This window comes from Aspergillus melleus, assembly GCF_016097325.1.
Source record: "Aspergillus melleus strain CBS 546.65 chromosome Unknown contig4, whole genome shotgun sequence".
In the NCBI taxonomy this organism is placed as follows: domain Eukaryota; kingdom Fungi; phylum Ascomycota; class Eurotiomycetes; order Eurotiales; family Aspergillaceae; genus Aspergillus; species Aspergillus melleus.
In genome coordinates, this window is record NW_025763373.1 from 4,992,148 (window position 1) to 5,018,538 (window position 26,391).

Here is a 26,391-nt window from a genome sequence, read left to right on the forward strand (position 1 = left end):
GTAGATAATTGCTTTTTTTTTTTTTTTTTTTTTTTCCCCTTCCTTCTTCCTCTTGTGAGGGGAAAACCCGGCGGGGTGGCATGACTGGCGCGGATTCCTCAGGCTGCCAGTCTGCTAGTGTCTGCCAGATCGGGGCATGGCAGGCTAACCGCAAGAGGCAAGGCGCCCTGCACCGTACCTTTTCTTTGGCAGCCTCAGGGCTCAGGCAGTCAGGCCGGCGGGCAAGTTCGTCCATTCTGCTCTCCCTCCCTCCCTCCCTCTCTCTCTCCCCTTCTCACTTCTCTGCTTTTCTCCCTCTGTGAATCACCTTGCTCTCATTTGTTTGACGAATTTCTCTTAGAATTCTCTTGGATTGTTCCTTCGTTTTCTTGATTTTTGTATTTTCTTGGGTGTCATTGTCAATCTTTAATTTATCTTAATTTTTTTTATTTTTGGCTGGACCGCGTCTGATCCCGGCCCTGATCCCCGAGTTCATCCCCCGTCGAAAACCATTCGAGTCCGTCCTAAATCCTAATATCGGCAGACGTTAGTTGGCAGGTCCACGGGTCTTCGAAATTTTGCTGCCCAGCGTCCCTCCTTGCAGCTATCCGTCTGTCGAACTCGGTGACACGTTGCGCCGTCTCAACAGGTGCGGGGATTTCTATTTTCTCTTTTTGTTTTATTTGCTTTATTTGTTTTATTTTCGGTTTTTTTTTTTCCTTTTCTTTCCTTTTTTGTGATAACCTGGATTGGGTCATGTTTCATGCTGCCTTTGCCTTTGCCTGGACCACTTCCCTGGTCTCGGATGCTTCACCTGACTTCCCAACCCTTCCCCTCCTGCCTGTCTCGTCCTACCTCCGGTGTACAGTACTCCCTACTGCTCTCTACTACTGCGTACGGAGAAGGTAGTCTTCCTTGACTCTTCTGAAACACGCCCGCGCCAAGTGGCTGCCGCTAAGCCCGTCTGGGCCAATCACCTCCCCGCTGCCACCCGTCCCGATCGGGCCTAGCTGCTTATCTCATCACTCACCGGTGGCCCGTGCTTTCCACGCTTTCAAGGTCACGTGGACCCCACCTGCCGTTCCTCGTCTTTGCGCTGTCTCTCCCTTTGGCCCGTCGTCCTCGCCGCCCATCTGACTTTTTTGGGGTTTTTGGCTCGTTCTTTCCTCCTGTTAGGCTCTTGTTCTTCCTTATCTCACCATTAGTTCATCCATTCGCTCTTTTTGGTGGTCTCCTGTCTTCCCCGGAACTAATTCGTTGCAGGCTCTCTGCCAGGTTCCCCGTTCCCGCGCTATTTAGCATGGTCTGGTGATGTCTTCACGATATCCCCCATCGTCCGGGTTCAATTCCCGTGACCGTTCGCCGCCCCGATTCGGCGACCGTAGGCCTCCTGCCGGTCCTCGTGGCTCCGACGATGTGAACCTGTCGAGGGAGCCCCCCCGGGGCCCCAAGGCCTTGATTGACCACCCTCGCGGCGCGCCCTTTGGCGGTCGAGGTCGAGGCTATACGGGCCGCGGCGACTTCCGCGATCGAGACAGAGATATACGAGACAGGGATCGCGACCGAGATCGAGATTTCAGAGATCTCCGCGATGGCCCGCCCCCGTTCCGCCGCGACCTGGACCGCGATTGGGGCCGCCGCGACCGAGATTTCGACCCCAGAGAACCGCGAGTCGGCTTTGGCCGTGGTCGCTCCCGTTCGCCTCCGCCACCACCTCGTGATTTCCGTGATATGAGAGAACCGTTGGGCCGCGATCCTGATCTAGTTCGCATGCGACGTGGATCGAGAGACAGTCTTTTGTCGGCTTCGTCCGCCACCGCCGACGTGCCGTCTTCCGGTCCCAGTCACCACCCACGCGGCGGTCCCATGCGAGGTCGAGGCCGGGGTGACTGGGAAGTTGGACGCGGCCGAGGCCGTATGCCCTATCTCGATGACCGTGATTCATTCCGCCGCCGCAGTAGGTCGAGGGATGGGCGATGGGACCGCGAGCGTGAGCGAGATCGCGACCGCGAGCGTGATCGTGACCGTGACCGTGACCGCGAACGCGACCGAGATCGTGAACGGGATCGTGATCGTGACCGGGATCGCCTGTTAGACCGAGATAGAGAGCGTGAACGAGATCGCGAGAGGGCCATCGACCGGGATCGAGAGATTGACCGACGCGACCGCGAACGAGACCGAGAGCTGGATCGCCGCGACAGATTCGACCGCCGCGACGACTTGGATCGACGAATAGAGCGCGACGATCGGGACCGACCGCCGTTGGATTCTTGGAAGAGAGACCAGCCTCCTAATCGCAATGAAAATCGCATTCCGAGCACTTCGTCTGTATCGTCATCCGTCCCGGCTGCAGGACATGCCGGCCCCGCACTGTCCGAGCGGATTCCCGATCATGCAGGCCCCGAACCGCCCCGCAAGCCGTCTGCAACTGACCCTCGCCGAGAGCCTGAACGAAACGAGACCCCTGCTGCTCCTGCTCCTCCTCCTGCTCCTGTTCCTGCCTCTGTTTCTGCTCCTCCTGCTCCTCCCCCTCCTGTTCTTCTTACGGCTCCTCGCGCAGATATTCCCGTTGTCTCTCCTGCCCCTGCTCCTCCTGCTCCTGCGGCAGCCCCCATCGCGGCTACCACTCCCGCCCCTGCTGCTCTCGCCACTGCTGTCGCCTCTGCCCCTCGTTCAGATCCCCCGAAAGACTTGCCGCCGGCTGTCAAACGATCTCCTCCTCCGCCAGCCCCGCAGGTGCCTGCCTTTGGGTCGGTCACGGCGCCTATCCCCGACTCGCCCGCGGATAAGCCACCCGTTGATGCGGCTTCGGTCCCTCCATCCCTCCCACGGCCAGAGAAGGAGCACGATGATATTCCTCAACGTGGCCCCATTCAACCACCCACGGGCCCAAAGGCGACAAGGCCCTCTTCGCAACTGGCGCTAGAGCAACGGATTCGACGTGATGATGCCCTGGACGCTTCGAACAAACCTTACGAGCCCACACCTCGTGCGTCGAAGCCTCATCCACCAGCCTCGGTTCATGTCCCACGGCAACCGGAGCTGTCGCCGCCCACGGCGCCCGCTGCAATGACCGGTAAGGACACCGTTGTGCTTCACGGAGAGACATCACCCGCCAGCAAGGCCGGCTCTGTCACTAGCCTTGTGGATGGTAATAGGAAACCGTCTTCTGCGGGTCTGGCATCTTCTCCTGAGCCTCATACATCTCCCCGTATGCAGCATTCGTCAAGCATCCCCACCGGCCCGCGGGCCCTACAGCAACGGCCTTCTGTGTCACGAGGGCCGCCTAAAAGCAACAAACAATGGGTCCGCCCTGGCTACAGTCGTCCCCCGTCGGGTCCCTCCTCTACGTCGATTCCCGATCGTGAGGCTGTGGATGGAAAAGAGCGGACGCCATCGATCAGTCATGAACCCAAAAGGGAGCATCGAATGTCGATCGATGACAACATGATGGATTTAGAAGCTGGGGAGATAGCACCCGAGGATGATATACCGTCCTCGAGGGCTCGTGTTTCTCCCGATTCTCCCAGGCAACCGAAGCCGCGTCATATAAGCCCTCCGCGGGCCGTCGCGGAGACGCCGGCGCCGATAGAGAAGCCCGTTGAAGAAAAGCCGGATGTGATTATTCCGGACTTTGGGCGATCTAGTGATGAGGAAGAAGATGACAAGGTCGTTTTCACACAAGACTATCTCGAAGAACGAAAGCGGATCTTTGAGAAGGATATGGACATGTTCCGGGCTGATCTCCCCCCGCCTCCGTTGCAAGACCCGGCTGTCGTGGCGCTACTGATGCGGATTCAATTGCTTGGGCAGATAGCCAACGACGTGGTCCCCGAGAAGACACCCGAGAAGGCACCAACTCCTCCGGCCCCTGAAACAAAGCCTCAAATCGCTGACGAGGAACCTGTCGTTCCTCCAGTGGAACCCAAATCCGAAAAAGACGCCGAAAAATCTGAGTTGCTGGTTAAAGCCGCGCCAGGTTCGCTGCCCCCAGCCGAACCCGTAGCTGTCGACCATCTACCATTTTTGCATTCCGGGCCACCGACTCCGCTGTCCGATCTCGAGGTCTGTCACGAGAATGATGCTTTGTACGAGTCGCTCAGAGACGTCTTCCGTTCTGAATTGATGAAACGCAACAAGGAGATTGCACTCAAGAACGCCTCCCTTCGGGAAGAATACCTACACTATTACAAGCCCTGGCGATTGAACGTGTCTGAACTTGACTCAGCCAAGGAGAAACCTTCGGTATCTCCCGCACCAGCTACGCCACCTGCCCCTCCAATTGTGGTCACGCCTACCACAACTGCGGAGGGTAGACGGTTCAAGGGTAACAGTGAATTGGATTTCCAGAATGCGCTTCGAGCGTCAGAGATCTCAGCACAGGAGGAGTTGGAGCGGCGCCGCGGCAATAAAGCTACCGCTCAGCCAGATCTCACCCGGGAGGCTGTCATCCCGGAAATGCTCGAAGCGGCCGAGGCCAAGGCACGAATTTACATGGATACAAATAATATCGTCGAGCCAGTCAACGCTAGAGCCGTATTTGGCTTCCTGCCCCCACGCAACGATTTTACGCCTGAGGAGCACGAGGTCTTCACTGACGCTTTCATGGCGCATCCTAAGAAATGGGGCAAGATTGCCGAATCTTTGCCTGGCCGAGATTTCAAGCAGTGTATTGTTCATTACTACCTGACGAAGGAGGAGATCAAGTACAAGGCGAAACTGAACAAGCGGTGGAGCCGCCGTGGCCGTGCCCGACGATCCGCTCGACCCAAGTCCAACGCTCTCATGGCCGACTTGGGCGTCGTCAAGCCGGATTACGAAGGCGAGGAAGACCCGCCTCCCGTCACAGACACCGGTCGTCCTCGTCGTGCTGCCGCGCCAACATTCGGGGACTCGTCTGCCGACACGGATCCGTCCACCGTCGGTCGACGCGGAAATGCATCTAAGGAAGTAGAGCAAGGCGAGAGGACAGTTAGTCGACGCGGTCGTGCTGGTCCCGGATCACGAGGTCGAAGAGGAAAAGCTGCCCAACAACAATTGCAGCAGCAGCAGCAGCAGCAGCAGCTACAGTTACAGCAGCAGCAGCAACAGCAACAGCAGCAACAACAGCCACAAATGCCGCAGCCCGCACCTCCCGAGCCGCCACTCAACGTTAGCCTACCGCCGCCATCGGCCACGCCCCCTGTGGGACCAGTCGTCCCCAAGCCAGAAATACCCGAACCATCCATGGATGGTACACATGATGGGGCAATCATGCGAGCTCGGGAGCCGACGGAGCGGGAGCCCCAGGAAGCACCTCCGCGCGCCAAATCTGGTCGAGGTCGGCAGAAGGAAGGCGTATACGTCTTTGAATCGGGCGAACAAGAGCCCCCGACCGCCACCCGACAAGAGGTCGGTTACGGCTCGTTGCAACCGACCAGCTACTGGTCCGTTCCGGAACAGCGCGACTTCCCCCTGTTGCTGGCCCATTTTGGTCGTGATTTTGAGGGCATTTCCAATTTCATGAAGACGAAAACCACCGTAATGGTAAGCGCACCAGAGACAGAAGACAAAATGCCCCCATACAGTCCCAAACGAAGGTTGACTAACACTTTGGGCAGGTGAAAAACTACTTCCAGCGTCGGATTGACTCTGGGCAGAAGGACTTCGAGGACGTTGTTGCAGATGCAGAGAGTAAGAAGGCGCGCGGTGAGCGCACGGGTCCGTTGCCTGTGCCCAACTTCGCTTCTAAGCGGCGCTATGAAGCCACGCCATCCTCCATTATTCTTCCCCGGCCTCTGGCACCGCAGACTGATACCGCATCTGACACGGATGAGACGCGACCGGCGCCGAAAAGCAAGCATGCAGCTCCACCGCCGACCTCAGCACAGCCAGTGCCTCTGCAAGCCCGTCCCCCTCCAGAGAAGGAGCGCAACGTGAACAGATACCCGCCCCTTGCGCAGGCCAGCAGTGCGCCCATTGCACCCGGACCAATTCTCGCCGAGGACACCACTCGGGCGGCTCGTCCGCAAGCTGGGGTACCTTCACGTATGTCCGGCCCTCGTATGGGTTATTTCCCCGATGACAGGCGCGAAGTTCCAGCCACTGTCATGTCTCATACCACGACTCGGCCCCAAGAGGCGCCGGTTACAGCTCGTCAGGCGCCGGTGTCCGCCCCAGAGATTGCACGCATGGAGTCGTTACACGCCCAAGGGTTCCGATCGTCCAACATTGATGCACACGGATCACCTCTTGTCACCGCGCAGGGTGCTATGCCCCCATCACAGCCCGCCTATCTGCCAGCTCAACCTCAGCCTTCATTGGTTCCAACGCCCTCTCATTCTCGCCAACCCAGTCTTACCAAGCCCCCTAGCTCTCCCGTGCAGTCGCTGCAGAGACAAGAACCAGAAATGCATACCATGCGGCACGATCCAATTAGCCAACGGTCGTACTACACTCTGCCTGGACACCCTGTGGGCATGGCGCAACCACCGCCGGTTCTGTCACCTCCCAAGGAAATTCCTCGAGCTGGGCCTCCTCCATCGGAACCTCCCGAGGCTCCTCGTCAAGTCCCCGCCAAACGGTCCAACATCATGAGCATTCTCAACGATGAGCCCGAAGAGCCCCAGCCGCGCAAGAGGTTTGCCAGCGATCAAGCTGCGTTGAGCACTCCGGGCAATGCTGCGTCGCCGTCACGGCCCGTTTACACGGGTGTGCAACCGTCCCTTTCTCAACCGCCATCCGGCCCCCGCCAGGAGGAACCTCTTATGTCGACGCCTCAGCAGAATGCTCCCACCTACCCCCATCAGAGCCCGTACTTGCCGCCGGCTCGTACGTATTCTGATTATCAAACTTATGCTCCTGCGCCGGGCAGCTCTGCCGGACCGGCCAATAACGACTGGATGGCACGGTTTGACCCGCGAGGCCAGCAGTCGCAACAGCAGCCCACTCCTCACCAACAGGTAAACAATCGTCCTGCCTCAACACTCCCCCCTCAGCCACCTTTCTCCCCCTACGCCTCCAACCAGACCGTGTCCGCCCACGCCCTGCCGAATCTCGCAGCCCCATCTCCGGCTCCGACCCCTTCGCCGGCCCCTTCGCACCGTCCGTCGTCGTACCACGCCTCTGCCTACGCGCCGTCGTCGGCCTCACACGCGCAGGCAGTCGCTGCCAGCTCTCGTGAAATGACTGCACAGAACCCAATGATGCGGTCGGCCATCGGGTCACCCACGTCGCGTAACAGCAACCTTGCGTATGGGACGCGACAAGGACCCCCGACCCCGATCCAGTCGCCCGCCAATCTGCTTGGGGTCACGTCTCGTCAGACGCCCGCAACGGCGTCCTATGCGTCGCCTGCGCCTCCAACGCCGGTGCCAATGACTATCCCAAGTCAGCAGCATCCGGGGAGCCACCAAACGTACCAGCAACATGTGCAGACGATGGTGAGCGGAGCGCATCAACAGCAAGCTCATCGGTCTGCCCTCGGATACGCGGGCGCACAGTATGGTCATAGCACTCCCCCTCCGCAAGCTCAAGCGCCTCGTGTAGCGGGCTTACCCGGTCCGCCCCCTCAGGCTATGCCCATGGGTCGCTCCTACACGCCGCCGGCGATCTTGCAGCCGAATCCCTCGGGCGGTATGAGCTATGCTCCCGGCGGACCAGCCCCGGCAGTTGGGGCCGTTCACCCCTTGCAGGCGCGCCCTGGGCCTGGCGTCTTGGGCGACGGTGGCAACCCCGGTCACGGTCACCATCGAGTTTATAGTCAGGGGTCGAATGCTGGGTCACTCCCCGTACCAATGACACCACAACACCCACCCCGATAGATTCTCATTCAAGAGTCATCATATCATTGTTAGTATTTTCACTGCATTTCTGGGATTTTGCATATGTGGATACCATGTGGGATGTGGATTGTTCCCGTGTACTTTACATTCAAAACGACTTTCATTTATATTCCTCTTCGATTCTGTCTTTCCTTCTGATTTCTCCTGACGAAGATTCCACTCTTATTTCTCACCTTGTCTTGTTGATTATCGGGGGTATTTTTTTCCCCCAAGTTTGGGTGGGAAGAGGGATGCGGAGACATCTCTTATGATTCATGTATGTAGTTGTACAGTACCTTAGTAGATGATTCCAACGGAAGAACACATTGGCACCAATCCCATGCCCTGCAACGGACCCCAAGCGAGTTTGCCTCGAGCCCTTCAGCCCTGCGGCGGATCCCAAATCTCCGTCTTGGATCCGTCCGCCCTACAGAAATAGTTCCAAGTTCCAACGAACTAAGTCGCTAGTGGCCCACTATTGACACCAACCTTTCCTCTTCGGCATCCACTGCTGCGAACAAAAAGTGGAGAGGCCCAGTACGTCGGCCAACAGCGTCTCAGATGGAACCGGCTGAAACCAGGCCCTTCTCCGTGCTGTCAAGGTCCAATCTCGTCCCGTTGATCGCTTCCCCTCTGCCCGGGCACGGAGGATCTGGTTCCAATTAATCGATATTGGGTTCCAGTGTTGACTCGGGCGCGGCAGACGAGCTGCGAGGTGGAGCTTGTTTCTCGTTGTCGAGTTGCTCTGTTTTGAGACTGTTGTCAACTTGGAATGGGCTATGTCTCAGCTCTCACCGAGCATCGCGAGATCCTAGTCCTATACAGTACGGAGGAGTCCGTTAGCGGCACGGATGTTGCGAGATTAGCTTCCTCCGTCGTTATATTGCAGCCTTGCTGCATTCCCGCTGTAACCCTACGGTCTGTTCTCGTGCCTTTCCGCAAGGGGGCATTGGTCTCGGTGTTATTGACTAGTTGTTTGTAGTGTCGAGTAGTATAGCAGAGAAATAAATTATCCTTCTTATCAAGCCCCGGTGGACCGTTCCCCCCCTAAGCATTATCTGGTCTTTTATGGATTTTTATTTCTGTTTATATCCCTCCCCTACCCACACCCGTTCGAGCCAAGAAAGCTTTTTTCTTCAGCCTTACCAGTTCCCTCCGTTAATTGTCAACACTCGCCATCACCACCATGGATCCGTATCCAACTTTGCCGCCCATCCACCACCTCCCGATACATTCGCCTTCGCCTTCCCCGTCACCTTCGTCGTCGTCTTCGCTCTCTCTCTCGCATACATATTCCAATTCCTCGTCCAGTCAAAGCCAAAGTCAAAATCAATATCCGCCAGCTTACATACCCTCCTCATACCACCACCAGCAACCCTTTACACCCTCACGAACAGAAAAACTAAAAACAACCCTCGAACAAGCGAAGCTCGACCAACGACGTCAAGAACATGCCCTCCTTCGTGACGCCCTGCGAAGAGGAGTCCCCTATTCTGCGATCCCGGGGTTACTCGCTTCGAGAGATTCGTCCGTCAGAAGGCGCATAGGGCAGGATGGGTATGGGCTCGGTGGGGAGGATGTTTATCAACGTGAATATGAGATGGGGTCGAGGTTGGGTAGTGCGCATGATTCTTCGCAGGGTCATGCACTTGGGCAGGGGCAGGCAGGAGTGGTGTATTGTATGATCTTCCCCCTTCTCTATCTCTACACCTCGTTGCATCTCCGTTCGTCGATTATATTGGCAAATGTCTTCCTTTCACATACTCTACAACCCATGAGCCAATACTAACGCGAAACACATAGACATCCCAGCCCCCAGAGACGCCCATCCAATCCCACCAGGTAAAAGACGCCTCGATCTCGACGACAGTTTCCTGAACCGGGCGTATAAACGCCGAAGACCGTGGACTGGTGCCGCGAAGGGCCGCTCAGGACAGGGAGGGGACCGGACGCAGCGGATCACGTTTCATCATTATGTTCCAGGCGGTAAATAGTTTGGTCTTCCGGGTAGTATTGGTGGTGATGAGAATGGATTATACTGGAAGGGGTGCATGCATTTTCGGTGTTTCTGGGGTTTTGGATTGGGGTTAGACGGTTGTTTTGGGGGTTCCATACTGGCCTTTTTGCTTTTGCCGTTTTATCTCACATTTGCACTCTTTTGAGTTTCTCTTGTTTCTTGCTCATCATCATTGTTGTTGACCGAGTTGGTTCATCGGCGTTGGAGTGTACTGTTTTGTAAGTGTTACGGGATCGTGGGATGCGGGGTGCATTAAATTCATTTCTGTGAGTCCTTTGAATTAAAAGCAGATCCATATTGAGACTATCTGATTGGAAATACATGGAGTGGATTGTTTATCCAAGACCCACTAAAGTTGCTATATATTTTTGAGCCTATTCAAGACACATGCCCGCGATCAAACAGACTAGACGGTAAGGATGATAAAATCCCAGCGTTGAACAGAACGGCCTTTTTGGAAACAAGAAGTCTTGCAATTACGCTTGATCCGGATATGGTTGGAAAAATTTTAGGCTGTCTCAGGGCGTCCGAATATGTTATTATCTACTAGATAATATTTCAGGAAAGGGAGTGAGTTTTGCAAGGAGCAGCTAGTGACTCTCATGGAATTGTAGAAGTCGAAGCTAACCAATTAAGGTACAGACTCGTCCATGGCTCGATGGGCAAATACTTGGCCATTGAAATTTCCCTCTTTCGAACGGATGTGGTTGATGACTAGCTAGGAAGGGCGCCAGGAAAGGCCGGTACCAGACATTATCCGTGTTGTATTCAACTGCCCGAACGAGCCGACTGTAACATCCCGCGCGACGTTCCATTCGGGTCCAGCAGGGAAGTCTACCGTTGGTACTTAGGATTCCGTCAAACCCGAGACGATCACTTCCGTCCCGTGTCCCTGATAGGGTTATGCTACCCTTGAATGGTTGGACCGCGTAGGAAATGATGTTGACCAAGGAATGCTCGATAAGTGACTTGTCGCTTGTTGGTTGCATGTAGGAGCCCACAATTGGATTCTGATGCAGGGTGCCATGTGTGATTGGATGGAAACACGAGTCGAACATTATCGACGCTGTCCCTCGCGCAATTTCCCCGTTCAATCGGCGAACTCAGCCTGCGAAGGCATCCCACGGCCCGAGGCAACAGGCGGTATCCGGTTACGACTGGTTGCAGCCGTTACTTTGATAGACCGTGTGGCGATTGATCAATGTCACATGTTTGGTTAGTCGCAGACACGGATAGGATGCTCAACGAGGTTGAAGCACGTATCAGGATCTACGTCATAAATCATATGGATAGCACGGAGTAGTATGATCCACAAGCGGGCAGTGAAGATAGTGCTTACTGCGTATTTCGGAATACGTACGAGAGCAATCGTCAAGCGCAAGACAAGCGTGCAACTGTAACGTGCTCCAAGAAACCAGAGCGAGCAGGCCGGTGGGTCTTAGCGTGCCTCGAGTCTTATGCGGACCTCGTTTACCTTCGGCCATAACTCCGTAGCAGTCCGGTAGCGAGTGGGACCGACTATCAACGTTTCATAGACTTGATAATGTTGCATTTGTACAAGTGATTCTGCCTGGTAGTATGGGAATGAAAGTTAGAGAACAGTGTTGTGATTTGGCAACACCAGCGCGAAGAGGAAGAGAAAAGGGAGGAGTATCACGTGAGCACGGGGGACTGCAGGGACCATCGGCGCAGGGAGGATCAACCGCAAGTAAGACTGGGCATAAGACATCATAACCTGATTTTGGATGAAGCCAGATTCCAAATGCATCCATCTCGACACACGAGAAGCCCAATTTACCCCGTTAACCGGCCAGTAACCTAACGTCCCCATTCGGCATGCTGCACGCGGTGGTGGAAAATGCCGGGCCGAGACGTTTTCGGCTCGGGTATGGGCCAGGCATGAAGGCAGCGACGGTCGGCCGAGAGTCTCCGGACTAAACAACTACTAGTCTCCACGATAGTCATGCACGTCACGAGTCCTACGGGGTAAAATTTCTGGAAGGTGTACATCGTACACCGGAGAAACCACAAAAAGCATGGGAGACAAGGGGAAGAACCTTGACCATACCGGAGAGATTTAGCCGAGCGACAGGTGTCACCCAAGGCAAGGGAGGACCGAAATGGAAGGCAACAAGTTCAGATCAGTAATGAATGTCAAGTTGTGCATTTGTTATGGCACCAGTTACTCAAAACAGTGTACGCAGGACCACAAGATGCCCATCAGGTCCAGCGATGATGTCATAGACCGCATTGGTGGGATGATGCCAATCACCAAACGAGGGAATACGGCTGAGATGTCGCTCGCACACGCAGCGGTAGGCCTGGAATGCAAACCGGATTTGGCACTGCCCATCTGGCTTCCTCGTTGCGTCACTCGCCGGGGGCCATTGGGCGCTAACTGGCCGGGTTGCCTTTCTCGGTCCGCCCGACAAGCGCTCTGCCGCCCATTGGCGCGACACTGTGTAGCCCATCCGTCGTCCCTGGTCAGTTTGATGTACGATTGCAACGGTGGCGGATCTGCGCGAGTCAGTCTGTTCTGCTCTTCTCTGGTCTGCACGCAGGCGTTCATTGGTTGTACACGCTGGAGGGTCGGGTTGAATTCTATGCATGGACGGTGGGGTCGTTAATACATGGATCGAAAAGTGCGGAGAGCAACCGGTTCAGAGTCAGATCTACTGACGGTGTGGGGATTCGGCCGGGGAAGGAGAGTCCGTGAGACTGGCCGGCGAGTTGAGCCATGACGTCGTGCAGCCGTGGGCTTCCTAATGCATCCCCTAGATCGATACGAGGATATGGCTCTTGATGCCCGGAACAGGTGGTATATAAGGATGTCTGCTTCTGTTCCTGGACAGTTCTCCATTCTATTTTCTCCATCGACCAACCTTTTTATCACTCCCCTGCTTGTTCCGATTCTTCTCTAACCTTTGATACAATCGATCTTCTTGCCCTTCGCCACATAACGTGGGTTCCAATTGATCATCTATACCCCTGCTCTAGAAGGAATTGCAACGACCCACTCGCCTGTCATGGGCGCTGACGATATGTCCAACAAACAATCCGACGTGGAGTTGGAGAAGAAGAAACAAGAGGCTCCCGACACCAGTCCGTCTCGTCTGCCAGCCAACACACATGCCGAACACGCCGGCCAGTCCGACAATGATAGTGAAGAACATGGCAAGTTTCGCGGGGACGGGAAGCGAGAGCTTACCGAAGATGACTGCTACGACAATCTGGGCTTTTGCTTTCCCTGGTACAAGAAGTGGTCTATCCTCACCGTCATCTTCACCGTGCAGATGTCCATGAACTTCAACAGCAGCGTCTACCCGAACGCCGTCACACCGTTATCCGAACATTTCCAGATCAGCGAACAGGCTGCGAGGGTGGGACAGATGATATTCCTGGTGGCATATGCCTTCGGGTGCGAGTTGTGGGCTCCGTGGAGCGAAGAGTTTGGCCGATGGCCCATCATGCAGGCCAGTTTGTTCCTGGTCAACATCTGGCAAATCCCTTGCGCATTGGCGCCCAACTTCGGGACCATCGTGGTCGGCCGTTTCCTCGGCGGCTTGAGCTCGGCCGGCGGTTCGGTCACTCTCGGTATGACGGCTGATATGTGGGAACCCGATGAGCAAGGGTTCGCCGTCGCCTACGTGGTCTTGTCTTCGGTTGGCGGAACCACCATCGGGCCCATCTTCGGCGGAATGATCCAACAGTGGCTGGACTGGCGCTGGAACTTCTGGATCCAGCTCATCTTTGGCGGCGTGACCCAGCTGATGCATTTCTTCCTTGTCTGCGAAACCCGCTCCACCATCCTCATCGACCGCGAGGCCAAGCGTCGTCGCAAGTCCGGCGAAGACCCTAACGTGTACGGTCCCAACGAGTTGAAAAAGCCTCGACTAGATGCGAAGGAGGTCCTGCACGTGTGGCGCCGACCTTTCGAGATGTTCCTCCGGGAGCCCATCGTGCTTTTCCTGTCTCTGCTCTCTGGTTTCTCCGATGCCCTGATCTTTACCTGCATTGAATCCTTCAACCTTGTCTTCAAACAATATGACTTCACCCCTCTCCAGATTGGTCTGTGCTTCTGTGCCATTATCATCGGATATGCTGTTGCCTACGGGATCTTTCTCCCCGATATCTGGCGTCAACGGAGGGTCCGACAAAAGCATGGAAATGCCTCCCGGCTGCCCGAGCGGCGTCTCCTTCTGTTGCTATTTATTGCCCCGTTGGAGACGATAGGTCTGTTCGGCTTCGCCTGGACCTCGATGGGGCCAGATTACATGCACTGGATCGTCCCTCTAGTGTTTGTCTTCCTGATCGCCATCGCCAACTACGGTATCTATATGGCCACGATTGACTACATGGTGGCTGCCTACGGACCGTATTCAGCGTCGGCCACGGGAGGCAATGGGTTCGCACGAGACTTCCTGGCCGGACTGTCCGCTATGTACGCGACTCCCATGTACAGCAACATCGGCGGCAAGTTCCATTTGCAGTGGGCCAGTACCATTCTGGGCTGCCTAGCCATCTTCGTCACTATTCCCATCTACATTTTCTACTGGAAGGGACCAGAGATTCGGAAGAGTAGCAAGTTCGCGCAGACGCTGGAGGCCGACCGGCAGCTGCATGCCGGCCGTCGGGTCAGTCATATCAGTGAGTCTGAGAAGCCATACCCAGCGTAGAGGTTTTGGCTTGCATAATTTTCTGTTCATGTTTAATGATGTTATTATGATTGGCATGGAGAAGAGGGATGATGAGCTCATAAAGGAGCGGGACTGCATTTCTCAGTAACGATACCCTGTTATGATCATATTAGTTACTGTATATAGCCGAAATCTTACCGATATTCATGTTAATTTGCAGATTCATGTAAAAAGGGTTATTCACCGCGGAAACGCCGCGTCTTTCCGTCCTCCCCGCGAGCAGCCGCCAACGCGGAACGAACCTTCCGACGTCCGCACTTCCTCATCTTCTCCACAACAACGTCGCCCGAAGCGAGAACAGGCCAATGACGACGCCCATAGTTCGCAACGATGCACCACCCTGGCCTATTCCAGGCCCGATGACTGGCCCTGAGCGTCGGTGGCTTCAAAACAGTGCGGGGTGCGGTTCTCCACCCGTGTCGATCACGTCTGCTGCGACTGGCTGCGTTTGAAGGCAAAGTGACACAAAACAGTCGGAAATCTACCGTGGATGGGCGCGCAATTCAACCGCGTGTGCTATTAGGTCATCCTCGGAGACGTGAGGAGGTCTTGTTTCGGTACCGGTGAGGTATATAAGGGTGTTGTGCTGGCCGCACCCCTGCATACTTCATGCACACTTCCTTTGAAAATTCTGGGAAGTCTCAGCAGACGGCGACCGATAGAATTGTGTTTTTTACCTTCCACTCACCATGACACTACAAACCCTTGCGATCGCCGCCATCGCGGTCGTCTTCTTCGTTATTCGCTACCTCAATCGGACGGACGTTCCTAAAATCAAAGGCATCCCCGAAATCCCCGGGGTGCCTATGTTTGGCAATCTGCTACAACTGGGCGAGAAGCACGCGACGGTGGCCGGAGCATGGGCGAAGAAGTTCGGCCCGGTGTTCCAGGTTCGCATGGGAAATCGGGTACGTTTTGTTAGTGGTGTTTTAAGCAGTGCCGAAGTGTCACGAAGCGCAATGTAAAGTCGCCCGCTAACATTGTTCCAGCGTGTCATCTTTGCCAACAGCTTCGACTCCGTCAAACAGCTCTGGATCAAAGACCAATCGGCTCTCGTATCGCGCCCAACCTTCCACACCTTCCACAGCGTCGTCTCCACTTCGCAGGGCTTCACCATCGGCACCTCTCCCTGGGACGAGTCCTGCAAACGACGCCGCAAGGCCGCCGCTACAGCGCTGAACCGACCCGCAGTGCAATCTTACATGCCGATCATCGATTTGGAAGCGACTTCCAGCATCAAGGAACTCTTCAAGGACAGCAAGGGTGGCACGGTCGACGTCAATCCCACGGCCTATTTCCAGCGATTCGCCCTCAACACAAGTCTGACGCTGAACTATGGGTTCCGCATCGAAGGCAACGTGGATGACCAGCTGCTGAGGGAAATCGTGGACGTCGAACGCGGGGTGTCCAATTTCCGGAGTACCAGTAATAACTGGCAGGATTATATTCCCTTGTTGCGGATCTTGCCCAAGATGAACCGTGAGGCGCAGGAGTTCCGTGCCCGGAGAGATAAATACTTGACCTATCTGTTGGGCATATTGAAAGATCGGATTGAGAAGGGAACGGATAAGCCGTGTATCACAGGCAATATTCTCAAGGATCCGGAGGCGAAGCTGAACGATGGTATTTGGCTCATTCCTACTCATATGCATGCCCGCTGCTAACCGTGTGACCAGCCGAGGTGAAATCCATCTGTCTGACTATGGTCTCTGCCGGGCTGGACACTGTCCCTGGTAACCTGATTATGGGCATTGCGTACCTGGCCTCCCAAGAAGGTCAGGAAATCCAACAGAAGGCGTACGACGAAATCATGGAGGTCTACCCCGACGGCGACGCGTGGGAAAAATGTCTCGTGGAAGAGAAAGTGCCTTACGTGACTGCCCTGGTCAAAGAGACACTGCGATTCTGGACTGTCATTCCGATCTGTCTGCCGCGGGAGAGCACTAAGGAAATTGTATATAACGGCGCGAAGATCCCTGCAGGGACTACTTTTTTCATGGTCCGATAACCCCCTCCCAGCGTTGAGGTCTACATACGGTCACACTAACGATCATACAGAACGCTTGGGCAGCGGACTATGACGAGGACCACTTCAAAATGCCTCACAAATTTATCCCCGAACGATACCTCGAGCAGACTGAGGGTGCCGGCACGCCTCATTACGGCTACGGCGCCGGCTCTCGCATGTGTGCCGGCTCACACCTGGCCAACCGTGAGCTCTACACGGCGTATATCCGCCTTATTACGGCGTTCAAAATGTCTCCGCCCAAGGATCGAGCCGATCAGCCGATCTTGGACGCTATCGAGTGCAATGCCATCCCGACGGCGTTGACGACGGAACCGAAACCGTTCAAGGTGGGATTCCAGGCGAGGGATCCAAAGAGCTTGACGAGGTGGATTGCAGAGAGTGATGAGCGAACGAAGGATCTCTGATAAGGTTTTCTTTGATAGAGGGTGGATTTTGTATATATTAGTAGGATTATCATAGAACAGAAATATATTATCATATGGTCTATTCGTAAGGAGCATCGCCTTAACTAGCTATACTTGAGTATAGTTAACGCTTACTTTTGAGATTGAATAATTACTATATTTAGTTACACATTCTTCTCTTCCGCCTTGCTACGGGCTATAAAGGAAACGGGGTGCGACTCTTGTCGACTGCCTCATGTGAGAAACATCCGTATCATTGCATGGCGAGAGAATATGGTCAAAGGGCGATTCCTAGAATTAGGTAGATCCATTCCACCCTACAATTATCTCTATGTGTCTTGGACGCTAATAAACGATTAACTCCACAAGTTATCTACCACCTTCACCCCGACTCTTTCGAACATTATTTGTCGAGATGTCAAGTCTATCAAGTCAAAAGACAGATCTAGTAGATTTCCGATTCGGAAATTCGGACAAACCGCTCGTTTAATTGTCCGGCTTGTAGAGAGAGTTAGTGCCCAGGAGTTTTTGAAACGAAGGCTAAAAGGGCAATGAATGATCTAGTAAGCCAATTCTGCCTTCGGGTTTCAACCGGTGGGAAAGTGTGGAACATCAAGTTACCAACTATTAGTGGCGGACCCGACCACCCACCGCCTTTCGACGGTGGGTGGTCGGCAGCGTAAAGGAATTTGCAGCGTAAAGGAAGAATTTCAATAAAACACCTTTTTGAAGCCATACCAACCACCAAATATGTCTAAATCCTCTAAAATTCGCGATGAACGCGTAAATGAAGCCGTTGAATTCGTTCAGCACAATAAAAATCTCTCTATCGCGAAGATCGCGCGGCAATTTGGCGTTTCTTACCGCACTTTGCATGACCGCATTTACGATCAACGAGGCCCTCACAGTGCTCGAATCCTTTCAAATAAGACTCTCGATCAGTATCAAGAGACTGTTTTAATCCATTGAATTACAAAAATGCAAGATCTTCATTTTTCCGTCATTATCTCGATGATTGAAGAATGAACAAATCTCACAGTTAAACGCATCAATCCCGAGCGAAGCGTCAATCGATCGTGGGTATATCGTTTCGTGAAAAGACTCCCTCCGGACCTCAAATTGGTTATAATGACGCAAAAAACAAAAGAAATAAAAAAGATTGAAACTGAAGATGTTGGAGTTTTGCAATTTTGATACAATCAACTCGCGAATATCGTCAAATCTCTTCCGCCACGATTTGTATACAATTTCGACAAATACGGCTTTCAACCAAGAATTGAAAAGCGTCAAAAAGTCATCAACAAACATAAAGAATGTCCTGATCTTTCTGAATCCGAACATTTCGAGATCATTACAGCACTTGAATGTGTTGTAGCGGATGATTGAAGTATGTCGCCGCTCTTTATCTTTAAAGGCAAGAAATTTATGGAGAATTGGTATGATGAAGAATTGCCAAATTTTTATACTGCAGTCTTAGAAAAAGACTATGTCAACGATCAGCTAGCAATTGATTGGCTTCACAAATTTCATCAAGAAACTTCGACTGAAAATCGCTTGAAAAAAGGAGAAAAAAGTGTGCTTATCTTTGACGGTCATACAATTCACAAGACCGTTGAATTTATACAACTTTGCGAGATCTACGAGATTCTTCCTTTTTATTTTAAATCTCATACGACTCATCTTTGCCAACTGCTTGATGGAAAGCCCTTTCTCGCTTACAAAACGCACTTTAAAACGTTGAATAATCGCATTGCGCAGTGGAGTGAAAAACCGGGAGATAAATCGAACTTTTTACATAATATCGCTGAAGCACACAAAAAGGCTTTTTATCCATGAATCATTCGCGAAACCTTTAAAGAACGCGGTATCTTCCCTCCTGATGGATCTGCTCAAATTGAAACAATTAAAAAGACTTTATCATCGCTTCCAGAGATCTCAGCGCCTGATCTTCGCGTATACGGAGAGATTACGCTTCCCCCAAACCTCTCTTCTTCAAGCATTGAAAATACGCCTTTAAAAAGCGCTTAAGATGTTATGAAAAGCGAGAAAAAGCTCTTTAAAATTATAGATTCCGTGGACCTCATTCCAAAGCTTCGTAGAGGCTTTCAACGCGTACTGCATTATTCAAAATTTCAAGCGGAAGAACTCGCGAATCTCAACACCACAATCAAACGAATTACAGCAACTCAGGCTTTTCGTCGCCGCAAAACAAGTAAACGAGAGATTCCAAGGCTTCGAGATACTGGTATATTGAGCGTCAAAGATGCGAATCGATCGATTTCCGATCGTAAAGCGAAGGAAGAGGCGAGCAAGCAGAAAAAGGCGATCAAAGCATATAAAGAAGCGTTTGGAACCTCTCCACCACCGTTCGTTTTTGAAGGTCAAAATACTGCTTCAAATAAAGAGAATTAGTATAGGAATACGTTGAATAGTTGCATTTTATTAATTTTTTACGTGTTTTGTTGAGATATTTCAAATTGCTTCAAATTCTTCCTTTACGCTGCAAATTCCTTTACGCTGCCGACCACCCACCGGCGAAAGGCGGTGGGTGGTCGGGTCCGCCACTAATATGGCCTCTCAGTGTCCAATGTACACTTCAATTGTCTCTAGTAAAAGTAGACTTCTGTTGACGTAAGTGCCACCTGAGGCAACCCCGACCGCGGAACGTTCCGCCGCCTCTTCCGCCCCCGCGGATTAAAACGCCCCTTGTCCCGTCGCTTCCCCGGACTTTCCAACCACCAAACCACCTTTGGCTATTACAATTCCCTCGAACGAAAACATGTCTGGCAGGGAACACCCGACTCGATCTCTCCTTCCTTCTCCACTAGCCTCGCAAAACCCTGCAACCCACAAGGCCCGGTACAGCGAGCACGGAACCATCTCGGCAGTTGATGCGGAAGAACACCCCTCCCCCCTCCGCCCGCGGAAGCGTCGACGGAAGTATATCTCTAAGGCATGGTATGGGATTGCCCTATTTCGGATCCATGTTGTTTTCTGGCCCTGAGTCAACCGTCTTTACTGGTGCGGGTGTGGCGTCTAGAGAGCCGGTTTATCTTGATGCGAGTTAAGCTAATATTGACCTCAATGGATATAGTAATGAGTGTAAGCGACGGAAGATTAAATGTAATGGCGAGACTCCGTGTCAGCGGTGTGGTCGGCAGAGACTAGCGTGTGTTTATGTCGAGGGAGGGGAGAAAGGGAGGGAGGATGGTGGGAGTGAGCAGTAGGGTTTTCGATTCGATTAATGGTCGTGATTGTGAAGCTAATGTTGAACTAGAGGTCTTGACCGACTCTTCGAACAAATGCGAAGCATGCAAGAGCAAATTACAGCACTTTCATCCGCTGTGCATCTGCTCGCCGAGGGTCATCCCGGCATCACGCCTCCGCAGTCGACTGAGACGAACCAATCGGTCGTGGCGTCACAGCGATCTTTCCGTCGTTTGTCGACAGCAGGAAGGGACTGTTTCCAAGGTCCTACCACCTCGGCGTTTAGCTTCGACCTCGCGAAATCAAGTCTCCAGAGTCGCGGGATCGTGGAGCGGCATGAAGCAGGCGATGCAGACGGAGAGGCAGATGCCGATGGATACGTGACTCAAGAACTATCTCCGCTATCATCTCCCTTGCCGCCGGACAAGAGTCTAAACCTCCTAAGTGGTGATGCGCTTTGGACGATCGGGAGGACTGAAGCGTTGCGACTGTGTCGCGTGTACGAGGAGGAGATGGGAATCATGTATCCCGTTCTGGATCTCTCGGAGCTTTTGCATCAGGTTGAAGTGCTTTATGGCTCGCGGTCTGGCGTGCAGAGTACCGGGGAGCTGGACAGTGATGATGTGCATATCCTGCGTCTGGTGTTTGCATGCGCCTTGACGGCTGAGGCGAGCGGGAGTAGTGAGTTGGCTATGCGTCTATTCGACAGTGTCCGAGAAGTTGCGGATAATTGTGTCTGGGGGGCACCGGAGATTAAAAGCATTATATTTCTGACCTTAGTGGTGAGTTGCCACTGACCGCAAGTTAATGAGTCTAGACAAGGCCAATAATAACACTTCTACTCCAGGCAATATTCTATTTCCAAATGGATGAAGAAACTCTGGCATGGCGAACAATCGGCATTGTAGAGCGCATGTCTCTGGAAAAAGGGCTACATCGACGAGAAACACTCACTCAATTAGGCCTTGCGGCAGAAGGACGCGAGCGAGTGCTTCGACTTTTCTGGTCCATCTACATCCTCGACATACGCTGGAGCTTTGGAACAGGCATGCCCTTCTCCCTCGAAGACACAGATATTGATCCCTGGCTCCCCGAGCCGGAAGAGAAGACGCCCTACCTGCGTGTCATGATCCGATACAGTCGGATCGCCGCGAAAGTGTGGAAATTCATCTCGACATTCAACAACACCAACGAGATCAGGAAAGACGAGATGAACTACCTCAACTGGCAGGTCCTGCAATGGATCGGCGCGATTCCAGACTCACTGCGTCTCGATCACCACCCCGTTGCTCATACCGACCAGGATGAATCCCGGAGCATTCGTCGCCTTCGTTGTCTGCTCTACTTGCGCTCTAACCAGCTGCGCATGCTCATCCACCGGCCGGTTCTGCATTCCGCAGCACATATTATGCGGTATCCATCCGAGTCACAAACGGTGGTCAACATCGCCAAAGACACGATCCGCTTCATCGCGCGTCTCAACGAAACGTCGGATATTTATCGCCTCCAACAAGTGGCATTCAACTGGTTCCTGGTCTCCGCTCTGGCGGTGTTATTTCTGGCTGTGGCTCAAACGCCAAGCCAATTCAGCGGATCTTGTAGGGAGGAGTTCTACATGGCGCTGGAACTCGTCAAGGGGTTTTCTACTCGCTCGTATATCTCTAGAAGGCTTTGGAGGTCTATTCGCAGTTTGAGGAAATTGGGACCTCAGTTGGGGTTGCATGTCCATGGACATGGACATCAGCATCAGCATCAGCAGCAACACCCTCCGCAGGAGGAGACACATGCAGGTCCTGGATTATACAACCCTGCAAGATCTAGTGAACCGACAATAGACTCATTCGACCCTCCGATGTCCACTAGCACGCATAGTCACTCGCCGCTGGATGGAGCGCAGATGACCCGCGAGCTGATGGAGTGGTTCGAAGCGGTCGGAAACCTGGAGGATCAGATTATGGGCGTGGGACCACAGGGTCTGTCGGATTTGGGATGGCAACAGGGAGGTCGTGGAGGTGGAAATGCGTATATGGTTGATTATGGAGGGGAGCTGTCGAGTTTGATGAAGGATTGTTTTTAGTTGGACAGTATAACATGTTCGGGAGTGGTTGACTATTGTCAGGTTCTTTGAGGAGGATGGTTTCGATCGTCTCTAATAAGCTGGCAGGGTCTATTTGCTAATTCCAAGCCTTTCCCTTTCTAATTAGCTTGACCGTAATCTCCGTAGAGGACCACGTTTCATGCAATATTCATCAATCATTATATAAACCCTTATATCCCACCATTATGTTGTCAACCAAGCTCCAGCGGGGCGGTTCAAGAATATATGACCAGGGCTATCAAGATGATCTTCGAAACCATAACCCTGTTTACGCATAACAGTGACTATGGTCTTAAGAGAACTATTGAATGATCGAGAATAATATGGAATGCACAATTTCGAGGTAACAAATGTCATGTAGACTATTTCCTAAAGCTTACCAAGATAGGTTAAAACAGGCGGAAAAGAATATCAACTTAGTCGTATTCTGGAACAAGCGACAATTCGACTCACAATATATTACCCGGACTAAGTCCGAGTCGGTCGGCCAATTCGGATATAAGAATCCCCTCTGAGGAGGACTGTGTAACTGTTCAGGGGTGAGTACAAGGCAGGAAGTTATCCAATCGCTGGCATTCAGACGAGTACATCCTCGTGGTGGTGAGATGAGACAATGAAGTCAGAAACCAGAAGACAACTGCGGATCGGAGAAGCTCTACTGCGATTTAAGTACAATTTCCTGTGGGTTAGTTAACATCAAATGTATAGGAGGATCTCGGGGGTCTCGGTCCAAAAGAGCGCCGAATAAGGCCCGACGATCGGAGCGGATCAGATAAGATGGTCGGCCGAGCAGGGTCCGCGGAGGGTCCGATCCCATATAAACATTGGCATAAGCACTACGCCCCTTTCCTTCCTCCGATTTACCTGTTACCTTGAAAAGTGCACTATGCTGGCGGAATTACTCCTAATCTGCAAGGCCCTCGGCCTCACCTTCCAGCAAATCTACACACACCTCAGTCTCGCCCTCTCGCCGCGTCTCCACCGTCTGACCTACCGATCTGTCGAACACCCGCACAACGTCGTCGTCATTGGTGCCTCGTTTGCCGGATATCATGCGGCTCGGTGCCTGGCTAGTTCTTTACCAACCGGCTATCGCGTCGTAATCGTTGAGAAGAATACCCATCTCCAGGTGACGTGGGTGTTGCCACGATTTAGCGTCGTTAGGGGCCATGAGCACAAGGCGTTTATTCCCTACGGATCATATTTGTCGACAGTACCGAGGGGCTCATACGAGTGGGTGCGGGATACGGCGGAACAGATTCTAGTGGATGAAGATGGGAGGGGGAAGGTTCAGTTGGGGTCTGGCGAGGCCGTCGACTTTGAGTATCTGGTTATAGCGACTGGCGCGTCGGGGACGTTGCCATCTCGGGTGGGATTGACGACGAAGAGAGAGGGCATGGAACTTGTGACCACCGAGCAAGATAGGTTGATGACTGCGACAGACGTGGTCGTTCTGGGCGGTGGTCCAGCTGGAATTGAGTTGGCAGGGGACGCGAAGTCAAGGTATCCGGAGAAGAATGTCACGTTAGTGCATTCACGGAAGTCATTGCTCAACGACAACTTCGGACCGACGCTGGCAAAGAGAGCGTTTGAAGAGTTGGTGAATGTCGGAGTCAGTGTGAAATTGGGAGAGAGGGCCAATGTCGACAGCATCGAGGAGACAGGGACGGTGCGGTTACATTCTGGGGAAACGATCCCTTGTGATTATTTGGTCTGTGTAAACTGCACGATTCTGGGTCGCATAAGGCTGACATTAACAGGCGAAATGCATTGGGCAACGGCCGAATTCCTCTCTGATACAGGCACTGTCACCCAAGTCGGTCTCTGCGTCAGGACATATCCGGGTTAGGCCTACATTGCAGCTCGCTGATTCGACATTAGACCGAATCTATGCAGCAGGCGATGTGATTGAACTGAACAGTATTAGAAATGCGCGCTCGGCGTTTGAGCAGGCACAATATGTCGCCAACAACATTGTCGCTTCCATCCGGTCTAAGAAGCAAGCCGAGTATCATTATCGCTGGTGGGAGGGCGCAACGAAATTGACACTAGGCCTGGTAGGTATCCTATTGATCATACTGTTACCGTGCTAACAGACGCAGACGAAAACGGTGGCGTATATGAGTGACGGATCGGCGGAGATCAGTCTCTCTATGAAAGGCAACGAAGAGATGGACAGTCCCATGATCTGGCGATTCTTCGGAGCCAAGGCGTTCGTGGACGAGACAGACAAGGTGGATTAACCTGCATATCTTGCAAATATGCTTCAAGTAGGAACAAGCTTGGTCAGCCTTCTGTACATATACTATTGTCCTGTGACCAAGTATGCACCCGTAGGGATCTTTGTCAGTTTTGGAATAATCAGCCCTAATCCGGACAAGAGCTTTGTTCACAAGCAATGATCGCGTATTCCATGAGCCTTGGGTAACATGAATTTGTCAGAGGCGCCGTGGTGAAACGTGAGATCCAAGTAATCTTCGTGACGGGGCATTAGGGTTCAGGCGGACTGAATTATCAAGCTGACCGAGGCCGCCCGCCAGCCAATAAACCCGGGCATATTCAGAATTGACCCAAGGATCGCGAGGAAGTCACAAATGTCTAGCCGATCATGGCCGCGAAATGACCTGTCATGACCCATGGGTGACACAATGCCTGCAGCGGATCGCTCCTGCTGCATTCCATCCCTTGCGTGAGGCCTCTCGCACCCCAAACATCGACGCGTCTTATTTATCCCAGGCTGCCCCAGTCAATAGATCCTTACAGCGTGCATGGCAACATCACCATGGCATTTCTCCGGCGGTTCCTCGGGTTGAACAACCAGTTTGAGGTCGACGGGAAGGTTTGTTCTCCACTATTTCTGTCCTATAGTTTCCTGCTGACGGGTGTTAGCTCGTGCTTGTTGCAGGCGGATCGAGAGGCCTGGGGAAGGCACTCGCGTTGGAATTGGCTGCGAAGGGTCGGTCGAATCAGGTATTCATGGCCTGTCGCAATCTATACTAAGTCCAGCAATAGGTGCAAATCTGCTGTTGCTCGCACGATCCGAGACTGCCCTCCGGCACACGCAGGGAGAGGTCCAGAGAGCGTGTACCAACTCGAAGCAGATCGTCGATGCGATCCCAGTTGACTTGACCAAACCTGATGAGGTAGTTATGCCTGCATATCCATCGCAAGGGATACTCGCTAATCGTGTATAGATCCATGCTGCTCTCAATCACTACCATACCCCCGATATCCTCATCTGCACCGCGGGCGGAACCCCTACGCAAGTCGGATTTCTCGCCGACATCTCCCCGGAAGCCATCACGTCCTGTGTAGACCTCAACTACTATACAACCGTTTTCATCGTGCAATACTGCCTGAAATTATGGCTCGCTGCCGCTCCCACCCCCTCACCGCGTCATATCCTCCTCACGTCGTCCCTGGCGGCATTCCTGGGCATCCCAGGTTTCATCGCATACACACCGACTAAAGTCGCGATTCGAGCTTTGGCAGATACCCTGCGCCAGGAGCTTCTGCTCTACGGTGACAACACGTTTAAAGTCCACGTCAGCTTCCCGGGACCGTTCATAACCGAGGCTTTCCTCGAGGAACAGGACAATAAACCCAATTTGACCAAGACAATTGAAGGAACGAACCTGTCTCGCACGGAGCTGGAGCAGAAGATTCCATCCGCTCGAGCCATTGCGAAAAGAATAATCGCCGGGGTAGAGAAGGGCAAGACCTATGTATCCGTGGACTGGAGAGGGGATGTCCTATTGAATAACATGCGAGGCCCGAGTCCGCGTTTCTGGACTCTGTGGGATTTCTTCTTAGGTATTGTGGCAGCTTGTGCGTGGTGGTTCTATCGTACGTCTTTTGATCGACAGACGAGGACGTTTGGAGCCAGTCATGGTCGGAACAACCAAGTATAGTGACATGCTGCCCTGCTGTTTCACCATAATGTAGGATTAGCCGAAGACTGGGTATTGTTACAATCAATTGAATGGGGCTGTAGACTTGATTCTAACGCCAAAGGTCAGATCAACAAATTTCCTCACTCACGGTCCCTAAACAGCCATTCCTTCTCCAATAGACAAATATCATCTTGATCACCTTCCGCGCTGGCTATAAGTGTACCCTTGAGCTTAGCAGTCTTTTGGATTATCTTGTTATACTACT

General features: G+C 53.0%; 7 protein-coding genes across 7 annotated transcripts; all 7 read left to right on the top strand.

Moving 5' to 3' along the window:
* Positions 1–824: 824 nt before the first annotated feature.
* LDX57_008500 (MYB DNA-binding domain protein) lies at positions 825–8,783 on the top strand. The gene is made up of 2 exons (XM_046090221.1): positions 825–5,505; positions 5,580–8,783. The coding sequence occupies exons 1-2, from the start codon at positions 1,291–1,293 to the stop codon at positions 7,779–7,781; spliced, it is 6,417 nt and encodes a 2,138-aa protein (XP_045946194.1). The 5' UTR covers positions 825–1,290; the 3' UTR covers positions 7,782–8,783.
* Positions 8,784–12,824: 4,041 nt separating this feature from the next.
* Positions 12,825–14,474, top strand: LDX57_008501 (uncharacterized protein; the record flags this gene model as incomplete). The annotated part of the gene is made up of 1 exon (XM_046090222.1): positions 12,825–14,474. One exon carries the CDS (start codon positions 12,825–12,827, stop codon positions 14,472–14,474), a length of 1,650 nt encoding a protein of 549 aa, XP_045946195.1.
* A 710-nt stretch (positions 14,475–15,184) lies between these two features.
* Positions 15,185–16,928, top strand: LDX57_008502 (cytochrome P450; the record flags this gene model as incomplete). The annotated part of the gene is made up of 4 exons (XM_046090223.1): positions 15,185–15,403; positions 15,485–16,118; positions 16,172–16,494; positions 16,554–16,928. 4 exons carry the CDS (start codon positions 15,185–15,187, stop codon positions 16,926–16,928), a joined length of 1,551 nt encoding a protein of 516 aa, XP_045946196.1.
* A 3,311-nt stretch (positions 16,929–20,239) lies between these two features.
* LDX57_008503 (fungal specific transcription factor domain-containing protein) lies at positions 20,240–20,932 on the top strand (the record flags this gene model as incomplete). Its single annotated transcript, XM_046090224.1, has 1 exon — positions 20,240–20,932. One exon carries the CDS (start codon positions 20,240–20,242, stop codon positions 20,930–20,932), a length of 693 nt encoding a protein of 230 aa, XP_045946197.1.
* Positions 20,933–21,000: 68 nt separating this feature from the next.
* Positions 21,001–22,212, top strand: LDX57_008504 (fungal specific transcription factor domain-containing protein; the record flags this gene model as incomplete). Its single annotated transcript, XM_046090225.1, has 1 exon — positions 21,001–22,212. The coding sequence occupies one exon, from the start codon at positions 21,001–21,003 to the stop codon at positions 22,210–22,212; it is 1,212 nt and encodes a 403-aa protein (XP_045946198.1).
* Positions 22,213–23,119: 907 nt separating this feature from the next.
* On the top strand, positions 23,120–24,476 carry LDX57_008505 (NAD(P)/FAD-dependent oxidoreductase; the record flags this gene model as incomplete). The annotated part of the gene is made up of 3 exons (XM_046090226.1): positions 23,120–23,944; positions 23,994–24,290; positions 24,336–24,476. 3 exons carry the CDS (start codon positions 23,120–23,122, stop codon positions 24,474–24,476), a joined length of 1,263 nt encoding a protein of 420 aa, XP_045946199.1.
* Positions 24,477–25,015: 539 nt separating this feature from the next.
* LDX57_008506 (uncharacterized protein) lies at positions 25,016–26,144 on the top strand (the record flags this gene model as incomplete). The annotated part of the gene is made up of 4 exons (XM_046090227.1): positions 25,016–25,072; positions 25,123–25,189; positions 25,246–25,376; positions 25,428–26,144. 4 exons carry the CDS (start codon positions 25,016–25,018, stop codon positions 26,142–26,144), a joined length of 972 nt encoding a protein of 323 aa, XP_045946200.1.
* Positions 26,145–26,391: the final 247 nt, after the last annotated feature.

Excerpts from the sequence above, each read along its gene's own strand:
- LDX57_008500 (XM_046090221.1), top strand. The coding sequence starts at position 1,291 with ATGTCTTCACGATATCCCCCATCGTCCGGGTTCAATTCCCGTGACCGT. Across the intron at positions 5,506-5,579 it reads AGACGAAAACCACCGTAATG|GTGAAAAACTACTTCCAGCG; the intron begins GTAAGCGCACCA and ends CACTTTGGGCAG.